The sequence below is a fragment of the Netta rufina genome (assembly GCF_964035555.1).
Source record: "Netta rufina genome assembly, chromosome: 3".
NCBI lineage: Eukaryota > Metazoa > Chordata > Aves > Anseriformes > Anatidae > Netta > Netta rufina.
In genome coordinates this window covers 40,350,561-40,367,557 of record NC_140125.1, presented here as the reverse complement: position 1 = coordinate 40,367,557, position 16,997 = coordinate 40,350,561, and the positions used below count along the sequence as shown (strand labels likewise).

Here is a 16,997-nt window from a genome sequence, read left to right as displayed (position 1 = left end):
TACAGTGTGTATAGAGAAAATACACTAGTAATTCTTGTGTGTGTGTATACTTATGTATACATATACAATATATGTGTATATATATACACATATGTATATAAAAGCAGTTTCTACTGTCTATTATATGTAGAGTTTCTTGTCTGCTAACACAGAAGGAGACAAGGGAAGCACGAAATGGACCAGCATCAAACATGATAAAAGCAGGATGCAGGCTCAAATATCAAACACTAACAGCACTTTTTCTTGGGTTCATAATAGCATTTGAGTTGTTGAGGAGTCTCTGCAATGCTAGTCTATTGCTTCTTGTGTGTACTCTTTAGAGTTGCACAGGAGCAAAAGTATTCACCTCAGTCTGCCAAAAGGGCTTTAAAGATCTGAATATTGTGGAGTGGGCCTATGTTTGCTAATGTCAAAACATCAGAGTAAAATTGATGGGACGGAGGAATTGTATCTAGTCAAATGTGGATGCTCTGAATTTTTGCTGAATTTGTGCTTCTAAGGCATTAAAACAGTCCCACTTAACGCATTATAAGTATATTTTTAACTTGCTTTTCATCAGTGGACTCTTAAAGATCTATCTGAATGTGAAAACGCTAGTACATGGCAGTCACATCTCAAACTAAGACCAGGAAACCACAGTGGCAATACATCTCTACTTAAGCAACAAAGTGAGCTTAGAGGGATCTCATTATAGACAGTAATGCTCACCTTTGTGATAAAATCATCTCCTTTTAACTTACATTTTGCTAATTGGTCTTAAGACTTCTATTCCAGCAACATTACATCATCCAAAATCTTACTGAACTCAGGATACTGTCTTAATACTTCTATTAGCTTGGAAATGAGCAACTACAATACTTGTAGCTTATGGAGCTTTTGGACTAGATAACAATAAAATGAGGTCAGCATGAGAAGGCAGCAGTCTGGATTTTACCTCTGTTGCAAAATCTGCCAGCTTCAAGTGATCTAGTTCCATTTGTCTCGTTTGATAACTTGCTAGATATTAATAATTTAAAACATGCTATTCCTTTAAAGCAGTAGTACCTCTGTAGCACTTGAAAGTTAAAATATTTAGTATTGATTTCAATGTGCTGTAATAGATACAGAAGCCTATTGGAAACAAACAAGCACCAAAAGAACACCACAGCAACAAAAGACTTCCTACTGAAGGCTTGTCGCCAAATACATGGTTGCAGAAGAGACCTACATTCCTTAATCAGTGCGTCTTATTCAGGTTCTGTGCTGTAGGTCACTAAATTTGACTTTAAATGGCTGTTGCTGTGAACTTTTCAATGCAGTATGCATCTGCCAAAAACATCTTATGTTGTTTAAACCCCACTGCTCCTGGTGCTGATAGGTACCTGTTTTTTTCTCTCATGGCAGCAAAATGCATGCAGAAATCAGTCTTAAATATAGATGGATCATCTTCTAAAACACATTGAAGCATTTGTTTCGAGGTGATGCTTCAACTGAACTGCTAGCAGTAGGGAATTGCCTGTTCTTTTTGGTAAGCTTTTCACAGAACTGCGTTGCTCTCAGCTGTGTGAAAATTCACAATTAAAAATATTGACCTGTTGGCTAAAGAAGCATAAATGTTCAAATTTCATTCATTTCAAAATGGCAATTGTGGAGAACATCTATCAAAAAGACCATTTGAACCAAGAAGGAGTTAATTGGGTGAAGGTAGCATGTTGACACTGTCTGGCTCAAAATAAATAGAAATTATTAATTTAAGGAATTATACCTATTAAGTGTTTTTATGTTGTATAAAATAAACATGAATGATACTGTTCTAAGATGTATGTTGCTAATAAGTGTTTTTATACTGAAATTAGAACAAAGCTGCTGTTTTCTCAGTCAGAAAAGTTTGTGTTTTTTTTTTTTCAATGTCGTTCTAAAATACCCTAGTTTAACAACTAATTTTTTTGGGGTCTTGAATCTTAAAAAAAGGACCCTGGCGAAGCCGAGGAAAGTGGAACACAGGGAAAATTGGTGGAAGCACTCAGGCAAATGAGAATTAATCATAGGGGGAACTACCGCCACCTTCTGGAAGAGATGCTGACTAGTTACAGGCTAGCTAAGATACAGGGAGAAGAGTGCACTGCTGAATCAGCTGCAGCTTCTACTTCAGATAATGATGCTGGACCCAGTGACCCTGTATCAGAAAACCCCACAGAATCTGGGAATCACCTTGCTGAAACACAAAGCTCAAGTGAAGATTCAGGGATGAATGAGACGAGCGATAAACAGACATAATGTCTTTGTTTTACGTAGCGGATTTAACGCTTCTCCTCGCTTGGCGATTTTCCTTTGTTTATACCTCAACATTTGTCACATCTATCCTAGAAATCTGTTTGTTTTCACTTTTGATAATTTGTGCAGATTGTTTACATAAGTATCTTTTTTCCTTAGAAGTTCAAGAGCTATGGTATATTACAGTAGTTGCATCTTATGTTATTTAGCAACCAGGTAACTTTTGCTTTGAGATTTTTTCAAAATCCTCTGACACCAAGAATAGGAACCTAATATGCAAATACAAAAGTAAATTAAAGAAAAACCAATAAAACACCTTGTAAGTAAATTCGTAAATAACAATTTTGATGGTATGTTTGCTGTTGTAAAGTAATTCACAACTTAATGGTATCTTTTGTTCAAATTAATTGAATTATATGAATACTTCCAATTTTTTCCTCTGCATCATAACTGCATGTTTGTACTTGAATTGTGTATAGTTTATATTACAAGTAAATTACACAACTTGCCACATCTTAGTTTGTCACTTCTTCTTGAAATGTGTACCATTTTTCCAGTTTAGTTTGTATCTACTGTTCATAAATACGTATTTTCTAGATGACTGTATTCTTATTTTCCAGGTTGTAGCATAACATCTATCCAGCAATGAAAATGTACTTAGAATTAGTACCTAGTGTCAAGTTTTAAGAATTTGTGTTTAAGTGAAAATAAAGAACATGCTGTGGAATAACACCTGTATGCATATTGACTCTTTTAAGCAAGTAATAAACTTACTTTGAAATGCCATTATTCTGACATCAAAACTTCTCTCGTAGCTTCCAATATTAACTCATCGTGATGTTCAGTATCTTCTGCAGATATTTGAGTAATTTTAGGTTCGGTGCACTCCTCGTTAATCCTCTGTTTGAGCAACGTTTCTCCATTTCAAGTTAAGCAACAGCAATGTAAATGAATAAACTGGCTATTCTACCTAAGTTTACCTTCTACCAAATCGTTTTCTTGTCTTTTGGTGTATGACACATGTATGCACATGCATTTGGCTAGCTCGGTGATCACAGTGCTAATTTACAACAGTGGTAACTGATTTGCTAACAAGTTAACTCTGGAATAGTTGTGTCAGTATTCAGTCCTTATTGTAACACTTGCATAAAAATATCGTTGTTCAAAATAGGTACAAATTTCACTGCCTTAATGAAAAAGAGCCTGTGGGAATTTCTGATGAACCAGGAATACCTTAAGAGTTAAGTTTTAGTACTCTGTAGAATTGTATTTTGTATTCCATAGATGTAGTAGTATCTATTGATAGCTATGATGTAGTATGATTTTAGGTAATATTTAAGTCTTTACGTTAAAATAGCTTTACTGGGTTCATGTTTCATAAAAGTGAATTCTCCTGTGTAGTTGAAGAGCAAAGCATGTTTGTGTGTGGAAGTGGACAGGTGTAAAAAAAAAAAAAAAAAGCGAATGTTGTTTTTATGCTAGTGTTCTAATTAATTGTGCCACTTAAATCCAAAGTGCAGCAAAATGTTTCCGTTTGTATTGGTGAGTAGTAATATTTCTCCTCTTCTCTTCCTGTAGGGTGCTGGAGATCTAGAAGATCCGTGGTAGCCTTACAAATCTACTAAAATGCTTTTGATTCTGAAAGGGGGAAAAAACTTTTAAATCTGTTTTCTTCAATACAAGGGAAAAATTCTGGTGGATTTCCAACATTTTGTGAAATGGGCAGAAAGATATTAGAATTTTCCATCATTTGTTCATTTTTGTGTTTTCTGATATTGCCACTCTTAGCATTGCCTGTACTACAGTATTTTTACCAGCCTCAGGCATACCGATTACATCTGTAATGAACTCTGGCCCTAAAAAGGAAGGAAGGAGTGATTCTCTCAGCAGATCAGTGTATGTACCTGAGGTGCATGGGATTGTAGTTGTACTCTGAAGATACACTATGGTTAACTGAAATTACAGCACACAAGCGCGAGAGAGTACAAGTAATTCTTTGAGACGTTACTTATTTCACTTTACTGAGTTGGAAGGCTTTGCAGCTCTGTGGCTTGGAAGTGATTTCAATTGGGCAATACGCTATCAGATGTGTATTATTATTATTTTTTTTAATTTTCCAGTTTTACCTGTATTACCAGACCGTTAGGTTTCCCTGCGGTGTCCAAATTGTGATATGTTGCCTACTGCTTGCTTGGAGATAAGTGTATTTGGCAATAATATATGAAGATTCTAGGCATCTAAAACCAGTAAGAATTTTACGCATGTGTACAACACACCCTTAAACTCTTGTTAGAGAAAATCTTTTAAAACCAAACTGATGAATTTATAGTTAATAGTGACTTGCTTTGACATCTCTCACAGCTGCAGGTTTTTTTTAAAAAAAAAATGCTGAAAATTTGCCTTTATTATAATGTAAATTGTGATTATTTTGTTCTATATGTGGTTTTCTATAGTTTTTGATTTTTTTTCAGCTTAAGATACAGACAGAAGTTTTGTGTAATATGGGTATAATTTTTAATTGTTTGCATTATTTTCAAAGTTCAAATTATCACTTTGAGATTACTATAAATACACTTAAAATTATCTATTTTAAATTAAGAAAATATTAGAGATATTTTCATGGGTTCAATGACCTTTCATTTTATAAGCAATGGGCATGGTACAGAGTGGCTGTCATGTAAGGTACTTGAAGATTCTTAGTTTAATTCTATTTTTGCAATAACCTTGACTTTTTTTTTCTGACTTCTTTGAGTTGTGCATGTAATGAGTCCAGTAAATGCTGAAAATGGGGAAGAGTAAAGTATTTATCTAAAGTAAAAGCTATTGGGGAGGGGAAACAATGAATGTATCCATCTGTACATGATTTACATGCTGTGGATGCCTTGTAAACATTTTCCTATTTGTTTAAACTGTGTTTCAGCGAGGATGTAATGCCCTTGTGTGTAGTTTTAAGCTAATGACAGTCATCAACTGGTTTTGTGTGAAATGGAATTCATGGTATTTTTCTGTAACTTTATCCCCATGGTGAGTCTGTAAAAAAAAAAAAAAAAAAAAAAAAAAAAAAAAAAAATGCTCTGTCATACCGGTGCCGAAGGCCAGCTTTCCCGATCATTTTGATTCACTGTGTATCTGATTTATTTTTTTTGGTCTAGAGAGGATTATTGCCACAGTATATTTTATTTATTCATTAGATTTTAGCCTTGTAAGTTAAAGTGTTCTAAATGATGATGTTAACAGGTATTTGTCCCTTTACTGTTTTTTTGGGGGTTGTTAAAAGATAGGGAATGAAGAATGCAAAATGGTTTATTGTTCAGACTGTCCGCTCTGGTCCAACCCTGTACTGATAGTACCTTCCCAGTATGATATTGTGATGTTTCATACAATACAGTGAACATAACCAACTTGTTATCTTCAATAAAGGATTGCTAAAACAGTGTGATATGCTTTATATTTTCTTGAGAAGGATTTTTATCAAGGACATACAGGTGTTGTACATAAAATGATAGGGTTTTAGAGTTTCCCTCCTTATGTAACCTGGTGATGGATATTTGTTAAACAGGGAGTGTGGTTCTTTGTCACAAGAAGTCACAAGTCTCAAAGTGAGCTTCTCTGTGGGAGACAAAACAGTACAAACAACAGGGAAAGCTCCTACAGTAAATCCATCCCAGGTTCAGCTGAAATAAGTCCTTTTGCAGCTTGTGGACGAAATTTGGAGTTCAAATATTCAAATTAATCTTAACTTTTTAGTCAGTTAATTTCTTTAGGCTCCTTAAAGATCTGACGTTAGACCTAGAAAGGTTTGCAGTGTTTTGGGGAGAAATAGTTATAATGCATAAGCCTCACTTTAAAACCTTTTACTGATTTTAGTTATTTTACTTAGTAGTGGAGTTGTTTAGCTGGAGGAAAAAAAGAACAAAATACTCTGTGTTACTGACATTGCACAGTCATAATGCATTCGAATACTTAGTGTTATTGTGGAATGGGTGTGATGGGAACAACCTGTAGGTTTTTGTCTGTAAGTTCATGACACATGTTTGTTGGATCTGCTTCTGATCTTGTGATGAGCTGCAATTTTAACCTTGTTCTGCTGTAGTACGAGTTCCTGTACTCCATGGGCTCCAGTCCTGTGAACACTTACACGTGTAGTTTTTTTCCATCAGCGTGGATAGTCTCCCTGAAATAAGAGGGTTTATACTTCTATAAGTATTGTATAGAAGTGAAGCATGCACAGAGGTTTTTCAAAGAGAAGAACCATAGCTTGTAAGCTCACTGAAATGTAAATCAAGACTACTATTTGTTCCTTTTAAGTAGCACTGCTTTTAATTCATGCATACACTGGGTTTCTAATTCTAATCATGTTTCCAGTGTAATCAAAAAACTGTTGAGATTTCAGCAGCCTGGAGGAGAAAAAAAAAACACAAAAAACTCGTTTTCACTTGGTATTCTTAGCATGAGAAGTCTGAGATGTTTGATAAAATTTTGTTCCTGTATTTTACTATATGCTGTAACCTGTCAATTTTAACATTTGGTTTAAAATTATGTTTTCATAGTTTTATTGCCATCTGGTAACTAACATACTTCTGTAGAGTGCTGAGAGTGGGATGTGTCACTTCCACCTCAGGTCTTCCTGACATGTCACATTCAGCTTGATTCTTCCCTTCGTTTTTGTGAATGCTCCTGTACCACAGACCACATAGTCTGTGTCAGTTCTCAGATCTGCTCTCTGATCTTGAGCAAAATAAAGGATTTAACTGATTGTCGTTAACATATTAAATTGAATAAGGAATAAAGAAATGGATGCAAATGAAAGGTTAAGTACTAAGTCTCCTCTTAATAGAATGAATCTTCATATGTGTTTTTTTAAGCTTGCACGCAAACCTTTGCAGGACTTGGCCAAACCATCTGTGCTTTTCATGCTGCTTATGTGAACTGATGCTGCTATGTGGGTTTGGGAGGGTTTTTTTTGTTTTAAGAGAGAAGGAAAAAAACGTACATTTGAAATAGATGTCAATTCTTTGAGCACACCGCAGGCTAAGAACCAAGCTTTAGAAGGCACTCCTTTTTTTTTTTTTCTTCTGGAAGACGTTCTGATACTATTGAATATTAATGGATATTTTCTACCTAAATAGAAATGTAGCTCTTTCACTTATGACTATTTTTGCAATAGGACAAAGCTGTGAAACTGGTTAGATACTGGGTCATTTGGGGCTAATGTGGTGTAAGGGATGAGGAACTGAGTTAAAATATTCTTAGTTTTTGCTTGCTTTGATTCTAAAAAGAATTTCCTGCATGAATGAATGCATAAATGTACTAGTGAAGTATTTCAAATAAAAGCTGAAGGAAAAAAGACAATTTCACTGCTTCCTGACGTTAGGTATGAGGTTCTGGCAAAAAAAAAAAAAAAAAAAAAAAGAGCTAAGCACCTTTTTACTCCATCAACTAAGTCAGGTTTTGTTGGTGTAAACAGCAAATTTTAGATTTGAGGCTTGTTGCCTGCAGACATGTTGCTTTTAGGTCTTTACAGCTATTTTTAGCTCTAAATTGAAAGCTAATTTGGAGAGAGGTAGCTCCCAATGTGCAGGTGGGCAGCTGCATGGGATGCTCCCAGAGATGAAGGCAATTTGACAAAATTGCGTAAAAGTAACCAGGTCACTGAGCAGTTGCAATATTACCTGTGTAAGTACGCAGCTAGCTCATGCAATTGAAACTCTGCCTGGGCTCTTGTGCATCTTTTGATTATTTTTTTTTTTTTTTTACACTTTTCTCAGCTTGACAGTCTGATCTGTCCTGCTTTTATTCACTTGGACTGTTGCTCTACAGGTCTTACTTAGCCGTGCTTGGCTTGTACCATTTCATATTCCCCTCACGGCTGCTTTGCTGTCAGTCACCTACAGGCAACTTCTGCACTAGCATGACTGCGCCTCTCCTGCGTTCAGCTCATTGCTTCAGGTTGTCCCTCACTTCTCGTGCTGACGCTGTTATTCTTTTAATCACTGCTGCTGTGCTTTGCTCTTTATGCATGAAGGGTGAAGTTCCCCCAAATACCTTATTTTCTTCCTCTAAAAACCTCCGCAAAGCTCTCCTTTGCAGGGGTGCACAGATATAAAGCCTGGCTAGCATCGCTGCATGCTTCCTGCTTCTGTTCTTGGCTGTCCTTACTTGTCCATACGCGGCTTGACAGGGAATGCTCCAGCAGAAAAAGCTTCGCTCTACTTCTGCTGTGATTAGTGACTGGGAGTTGATACCAACTAACGACTGCCTTAGTACTTGCTTTTAAAACTTACTGAAGACTGATAGGAATTCAAGACATATGAGGGTAGTTCTCTAGAGGAGGAGCAAGTCCCCATCGGTTTGGTAATCTTTCTCTGAAGGTAGTTGTCCTTGCTAATAAAGGAAGAAAGCAACAGGTAGATGCCTTCTGAAGGCTTGTGGTGACAAATTGAAACAGGGATGCTGGATGTAATTTTTCTCACCTATCGTGTCAAATCTGCTTTGGAAAGGACTGTAACCCTGATTCTGCTTTCTCAGACTGCTGGAATTTAAGGTGAGTTGGGGAAAGGTCGAGGCTACAATGTAGTAGTGTTTGGTACTGCTAGGGCCCTGCCTTTGATCTTTAAACAAGATGGGAACAATCAAATTCCCAGGTCCCCTCATCAAGATCTTGGAAGTCTGTCTTGTCTGTAAATCTAAATACAGATTTTTCTGTCGTTTTCAGGTAACTGAAGGATTCTGCCGGGTAGCTAAGGGATGCTATCAAACATAAGTATTGTTGAGAAAAATACTATGCAAAGTTAAGTAAGAAAGTGACTAAATGAGGTTTACTTTCATCACTTTGAAAGAGCTGCAGAGCTTCGGTGAAAGAAACTGCACAGAAAATCATAGAACATTCTGCCTCTTAGGAGGTAAACCACCACAAAACACCACTTCTAGGAGTTTAATCTAGAAAGGATACCACCAGAAATACTTGAAAGTGTTATATTCCTTGCAAAAATGTTAATTTTAGATTGTTTTTATTATTATTATTATTTTTTTTTTTTTAAGTGTTCTAAGAGAAACTACAGTGAAAATACTGCTCTGGTCTGAAGTTGTATTTCAGCTACATTTTCAGTTTTCTTAACGAACATGTAGTTTGGTAAATATCCTGCTCTTAGAAGTTAGTTGGAAACTTCAAAGCAAATGCATGCATATTGAAGAGTGTGATTACGTTAATGAAAAAAATATTTCCACCTGTTTTTTATAAGGAAGCTTAGAAACAATCTCCATCAAATTAATTCTGTGTATATAAATACATAAATTTTTTCGTGGCAAGTTACTCACATGCAAAAAGGTGTGGACGTCTGCTTCAAGTCTTGGACAAATAATGTACAATATTTGATTCTTTTTAGGAGGAACTGGAGCTCTCAGATTTTTTTGATCCCTTATCCAGTGGTCATCTTCAGTTCATAAACACATCTAAGTTTAATGGTGCAATAAGGATTTTGACCTCGGTATGTAAAGCAGATGTGTTTTGCCAATGTGTTTAAAATAAAAATGTTTCAGTTTCAGGAGCAGCGAATGTGAACACAATAGTGAAACTGAAATGAAATACCTTTCCCAGTGCTCTGAAATCTGCATTTAATTTGGCAAGATACAGTTGTGGGAAATACTCCACTAATGCAAACAATCTGCATGGTGGTTAGAAGTGTGGTGTTTTACCACAATTTCTCAGTCTTTACTTTTAGTCATGGGCACCGTTTTCACCATACTGGGTTACAAACTCTAGGATGGGGAAATACGTTATATATTTATCTGCTCATTCCTTCTCATCCTTACCTTTAAAACATTCAGGTACTGTTGCTTAAGAGATTAGAGTTACTGTATTTAACTTTGCTCTCAGCTTGTTAGGGGATGGAAGAAAGGCAGATAAGATGTGTGTGAAAAATTGCAACAACTATTTTATATGTAGTTAAAATATTTCAAGTGCTGCTTCTGGAAGTGGAATGGGAAGGAGGGATAATAGCACATTGACACCAGAAGGGGCTCTGCCGAGTTTGAGTGCTGTTCTGCTACCTGAGAAGGAAGGAAATCACCCAAACAGCTCCTGCTTTTTCTCATTATTTTTATATAATGTTATTTTTTCTTTTGATTTTTTTGTTGCATAATGAAATGTATGTCTATTTGCTGGTGAGAGGACCAAATAGGTAGAAGGAAGTTTGTGAAATTCAACATATCTAGTCAATATGGCCAGTTCTAGTCTGGTTCTAGCCTCTCTGCCTTGAACCGCATTAAACAAAATTAATCAAAGGAGGAAAATGTGCAACCTGGACATCATTGTTGATGTAAAGATGTATGTCTGAACCTTCAGTTCTGAAATCTTAGTAACAAACTGTTTTTGTTCTGAGTAGATTAGTGTGTTGTTGTACTTGGTGCTACAGACTCCAGGACATCACAGCAAAACTAATATGTGAAAACTATGAGAGCACCTGTCATATAATGGAAGGCAGGCGTTTGCTTTAGTCCTTCTCCAGGAGAGATGGGGGATTGGGTACATGTGGTAGTGGTATTTGAATGACTAGTGGGGAGAAAAGTTTAAAAGCATTATGTGAGTACTTGCTGAATGTGGGATTACATTTTTCTTTGGTTTGTTAGTATGGATAAGCTAGATCAAAGCTGAAACTGTTTTATGCAGATGGATGCTCTGAGATCTGGCACCTGAAAAGTCTGTGCAGTTCAGTGGATTTATTAAGTTCAAAATGGGAAGTCTGCTGTTCATTGCAGTCAAGACTTTCTTGACCTATCACCAAAAAACTTTCACCCTGATAACTGGATCCTTGAATGCCAGGGTATTCCACAACTGAAAACCTGAAGTTGTTAGGAGTACTTAGCATGTAATGTTCTCAAATAAAGCCCAGTTTTTAGATATTAAAAAAAAAAAAAGTTTCACTTCAAGGCTTCACTTAAGACAAAGAGGTGCAGCGTGGTTCATAATCCTGAGTGGTATTTACCAGGGTGAAGACCTAACTGAATTCTTCTTGCTTTAGAAAAACTAGCATCAAAAGTAATGGGGGAAAAAAATGAAAAACCTGCTTAGACTACTTCTGTTTATCACTGTTTTTAGAGCAGAGTCTGTTTAAGCCAGTGTAGGCTGCACCCTGTCTCTTCCTCCTGGTACTGACTGGAACTTGACGCCCTGTTCTTACCGGCTTCGTTCTGGACGCGCTCAGCCACAGTCATTGGGCTCCTCACACCAGGCCGCCCTACCCTGTGCTGCTGATCTCCTCTGTGACGATGGGCAATGAGGTTAGATCAAGGCTGTCAGTAAGTAACAGGTTCTTCTGAGCCAGCTGTGCGTACACAGGGGTTAATTACTCAGCTTTACTGCCCCCACGCCTCTTGCTCCCAGTAAACCTGCTTGTGCTGGTGCCTTGTTCACTTGGGGTCTTTGAACCTTGACAAAAAGGCTCGTATACTGTCCCTGCTGTCCTGCATCCCACATTCTGGTACTGATGATTTAATGACAAGCTTGGAAGGGACAGGCTCATCTCATAGGGGCTTAGCCTATAGGAAATGCTGTATGAATGTTTTTAGAGACAGTTCCAAAGAAAAGGTTAGTTTGGAGGCAGTCAGCGAGGCTTGAGCTGAGGAAATAACAGTTGTCCAGGGAAAACTGTAGTCAGGTCTCATGTTGAATTTTAGGAACTCTTTCATGAGTATTTCTGCCCACTGGACCTCTGTTAACATCTGTTAAACAGGAGTCATACCGTGCACCTTCTTGAAAGGAGGCGGTGGTTAGTAATGGGAATTAGTGTGTTTTTTAGTAATTCTTCTAGCTTTTTAAAAATAACCATTGTCTTCCATTTGCCTTGGTATGTTCAGGTCAGTGTAAAATTTAAGATTAATTTCTGCCACTTAAGTCTGCAGTGAATGGTATGTGTATCTATTTGGAAAGCGCTTCTTGTAGTTGTGAAATGTTTTTGATGCTGAGGTCGAGTTTGTGCTGGCCAGAGAGCACCTTCCTTGAACGCAGAGCCTCGCACGTGCCAGCTCTTGCCGTGTACTGCACAAGGTCAGCCCATCTGAATGGGAGGAGGTGTGCTTCAGTGTTGTTTTCCAGAAATGTATACTTCCAGTTCTTTGGTTTCACTTCCCAGCGTTCATATTCGTTTTAGACACTCACTTGCTGGTGGTGGGCTGGTGTGCTCTGATGTGGAGTCACTGGAGTGTTGGTCACAGCCAGCCCTTGTAAAACCTTTGGGATCAATTCAGTAGTCCAGTGAGGCCTGTACACAGACTGCAAACACCTGATGTGATCTGATGTCTTTCAGCAGGAAGTTACTTCAGGGGAGCACGACATGAGTACATTTGATCATGAAATGCCCGCCACAACTCACCGTACATGAAGAAAGCAGATTAGTTGCAGGAAGATCTGTCTAGATGCGCTGAGACAGGGAAGGATTAAACTCTAAGCTCTGGAGAGGCTCAGTGGCCTGCTGTGTATTCTCGTGTGGTACTGCATGCATGGCTCTTGCAGGCGGGGACACTTGGGCCCTGTGAAAAGCATCACAGCTCGTGTAGTGGGGTGATGGCTGTGGTCACACACAGTCAGCACTGTGGGGTCGGGCAGGACACCGTATTCCACACTTGATGGCTCCTCCCTGAAAACCCCTTTGACTGCATGGGGAAGTGCCTAGAGTTCAACAGACCAAAATTTGCTCCTCAGTTACTATTCAGTGAGTGTAAATTTTTGTAAGCTGTGGCGTGGATAGATGTAGCAGGTAGCTTGCTTATGGGGTGCTGTCTCTTGGTAACCCAAAGGGTGGATGTGGTCACGATACAGCACAGTCCCTTCTTGGTTTTGAGCATCTGCTTGCCTTCCATTGGGCTGTCTAGCTGGGCTGTCTGTACTTCAAATCTTCCATTTCAGAGATCTTTCAGTAACGCCAGGTCACTCTTGGGTTTATGGCCATCACAGCTGCAGCTGCAGTCTTTTGGGATTTAATATTGTGCTGAACATTGCTAGCTCATACAAGAATACAATCAAGGTCTGGGTCTCTCGCTGGCAAAGATTTTAAGGACTAGGCTGGAAAAGAAAATTGTTTGGAAGTTGGTGTCCTTTAGGACAGCTGTGACAGACAAATGCCATAGAGGGAAGAGTGGAAGTGGTGTAGACTGAGGAGGGTGCGGGAATGAGTGAGCTTCATTCTGTAGAGGAGCACACTCAAATTTACTTCTAAAATAAAGGGTGTGTGGCAGTACCATGTCTGATCCTCTGTAGGGGGGGACATGGGAAGGAGTCAACTCTGCATGCTGCTGTACTTGCAGCTTTGCTAAGAGCAAGGATTAGGGGATAATTGTTTCCATTAGAAGTAGTGGGAGAAGCCAGCCATGCTGATCACCCATGGGGGGCAGGGGCCAGGTGCCTCTTCCCCAGAAAGCTACCCCTGCTACATCACATGAGCAAAGCAGTAGGTAATTACAGCGTTTATAATGCCATTAACCTTTAATCACATAGTCCATTAGTGGACTAAGAGCATTTAAAAAAAAAAAAACAAAAAAAAAAAACCACAAACCACCGGGCCTTGGCGTGGTGTCTCATGCAATTAGATTTTAGCAGGACTTCAGGCTACATGCTGATGGCAGAAACCTCATGTGTGGTCAGGGAACCCCTGGGTAAGAGATACCACAGCAGAAATTTGTTTCTAGAGAGTGTCTCACTCTCGATGGCTGCCCTCTGTGTCACGGGAGGACTTCCTTAATGCTGAGTGAAATGTAGCTTTAAAGGTCAGATTATCCATCAGTCCTGTGGGAGCTGCTGAGGAAATATTGTCAGCTGCAGTGTTTGCCTTTTTACATGGGTGTGAAGCTGGCCTGGGTTCTGTAAATAATAAAGTTATATTTAGCTGTGAAGTACATTATGTCAGAGCAGTTTCAGTGGTAACAAAACATTTAATAAAAAAGCATTAAGCAAGAGAACTTTTTAAAAATAAACATCTTCCTACACTTAGCGCATTAGGGTGCTTAATCACCCCTTTGTATGATTTTTGGTGTAATATGTATGGTATCAAATAACTGGTAAGCTACTTGGCATTTGTATAGCATCAAACAGCAGACTCCTTAGTCAGCCAGTGCATCGAAATAATTATATATAAGAAATACTTGTGGAAATTAACCCCTCCATCTTATAGAAATAACCATGGCAATCTGTGCGGAGATAGCAGCTATTACTGCCCACATACGGATTGGTTTTGTTTCCCTATCTAATGCTGAGGTAAACAGAATAACTGGCACAGAATATGAAGTGTTTTCTCTACTGTTTAATGCTTTTCAGTGGATTCTGCGAACGCAGTAGCATTGGCTAGTTATTCCTGCTAAACTATAAAATTGCTCAGGAGGGAACCGTTTTGGAAATGCTTGAGAGCAAGCCAGAAGTGTAATGCCTGCATACATAAAATACATTTTAAAAAGAAAAACTTAAACCTTGGTGGGAATTGCTGGTGATCTGCCTCTCAAGCTGACGTTTACAGCTTTCCTTTTTCAAATAATTTTAAAGTGAGTAACTCCTTCAGATGAGGAGGGGGAAAAAAAAAGGCCTAATAAATACCTGTGTGGTTTATATCTAGTTAATATATAGCAGTTGTGCTGGCAAGCAGTGCAGCTGCCTGTGCTAACTGATTGCAACTGTAAAGGTATGGAGTGAGCTGTCAGCTGCTGTAGGACACCAGCCCTGCCCAGCCCTTCTGCAGTACGTGTACGGGTAGCTTATCCAGAGACATTTGCTGTCTTGGTCTCATTACTCGTGTTGCTTTGGTACAAAAGCAACTAACAGAAATACCACATGGGAGCTTTTTCATTTTCTTTCATTCTTGTTTGAGACTGGCTATTTTCAGTCTGCAAGGAATCACATCTACAGGAGGAGGAGGAGGTGGTACCAGATTCTGGGGCTTCTTCTTGAGGGTCCATGCTAGGTAGCTTCCAGGATCTACTTTAAGATCCTTGGCCATACTTTGTCTACAGGTTTTCTAGAAGAATTTTTTGGTATTCAAGGTCCAGGTGTCCAGGCTAAACATGTCTGTGCTCTGCTCATACCCGTTTGTACATCAGCTCTCCTTATGTAGCAATGTGGAGTTAATCTGAAATGTGATTGAAACCTGTAAACACTGTCAGTCCGACTGTAAAGCACTGAAGTCTAGCTGTAAATCTGTGTGTTCACCAAGACAGTTACTCGGTTGTTTCCAGCATGGTTTATTTTGTGTTAACCATAAAATATTGTGTCACTGTATCTCTGCATGCCCAGTAGACACCTGGAGGTTGAATTAGTCCACAGAGATTCATTTATAGATGTCTGAAGCTTGTGCATGGTGCTCCCCCAGAATAATCCTCTTGTTTTCAGCTGCATGCTTGGCAATTAAGACACAATCTGTACTACTTAAGGTATAAATAAGCATTTAGCATTACTTATGGATTACATTAGGACAACAGACGCTGTTTTGAAGGGGCAGTTAATGAGTGGCAGGTTTCATAGAACAAACACGGTTGTGCACGTGGAAAATAATTGAGTTAAAGGGGAAAAAAGTGTTAAAATGTGATAGTAGCTTTCAACTGCTTAATCTTCAGTTTGTCTTGATTAGTTGTAAGAATTATGCATACTGAAGGTAGCTACTCATGTATCTTTAGATCAAACACACACAGCCATGCAGGCATTTATTATCATTAAATTTACCAACTTAAAAAAAAAAAAAAAAAAAAAAAAGGTAAGGGGTAAAAAACTTAGAATCTGAATTTTGGCAGTGCTTTAGGTAGTAATGTACAACCTGGGTGAAGAAAGAGGAAATCTGATCCTCTGCAGATTTGATGTGATCCGAGGTAAGCTGTTAACTGAACTTGAATTCTCTCCCTGCCTTTGATTCTAGAAGCACGTGCACAGAGATCTGTTGATGTGAGACCTAACTGTCGTGTGCCTTGCTTTGTGCTCCATAAAGTGGAAATAATAGGGTTTCCTCTACAGGGATGGACAAGAATGTACCAAAATGAATGTGAGATGTGAAGGGTGTTATTTAACTGTTGCTTGGTCAAGTAGCTGTGCCTTGTGCCTTGCACCCTGCCTCCCTGTCCTGTCCTCGCTGTGCCAAGCTGGCGTGGAGCACCCCGTGGCCTCATGGTGACCTGGCAGTTTAGGAATAAAGCTGTTTAAAGAATGAAACGACATTTGCTTTTTGCCAGATGTATTTCCCAGCCTGGTTCGCTGCTCAGCCACACAAATACTTCACCTGGCACAAGGCAGGGGGCAATGCAAGGCAGGAAAAGCAGCCAGGGGTAGGAGTTTACTAGATGAGCATTAAATGCTGGTGAATTAGATGCAAAACTGCACCTGAAGGTATGGCCACGCAGCATTGCCTGCCCAGCAGTTCTTTAATTTGAAAAAGTATAATTCTGTGTCCCACTGACCTGCCACAGATGGCTTAAGGGGCCTTCTGTGATGTTTTGAGGCAGTCGTGGTAAAAACATTTTTGTATCCTAACTTAAGGGATTCAGTTGGTTAAGAAGCCAAAAGCAGATGTTTCTGAACCACAACGACCTGCTGGCATTTGCCTAGTGGCTGTGGGCAGACATCAGCTGTGGCCTGCAGCAGGGCCCTGTCACGGTGTGCCTGCCTCCAGGTGCCTGGGGCAGCACACAGGCCTGAGGGGCCCTTTGGGGGGTGCAGGTTTGCGGGCTTCAGGCCAGCTCAAGTATAGGGCACACAGAGGTGTAAACCTGTGCCTGCT

General features: G+C 39.0%; 1 protein-coding gene across 11 annotated transcripts in view; it reads left to right on the top strand.

Moving 5' to 3' along the window:
- PPM1B (protein phosphatase, Mg2+/Mn2+ dependent 1B) overlaps window positions 1-5,701 on the top strand; it is a 56,968-nt gene extending 51,267 nt beyond the window's left edge. For 9 of the 11 annotated variants that reach the window (XM_084284836.1, XM_084284839.1, XM_084284838.1 and 6 more), the window contains one exon: window positions 1,951-3,813. In XM_084284836.1, the coding sequence (XP_084140962.1) occupies window positions 1,951-2,256 (306 nt within the window). In that variant the 3' untranslated portion in view covers window positions 2,257-3,813. The other 2 variants (XM_084284834.1, XM_084284842.1) reach the window with 2 other exon arrangements.
- The last annotated feature ends 11,296 nt before the right edge of the window (window positions 5,702-16,997 follow it).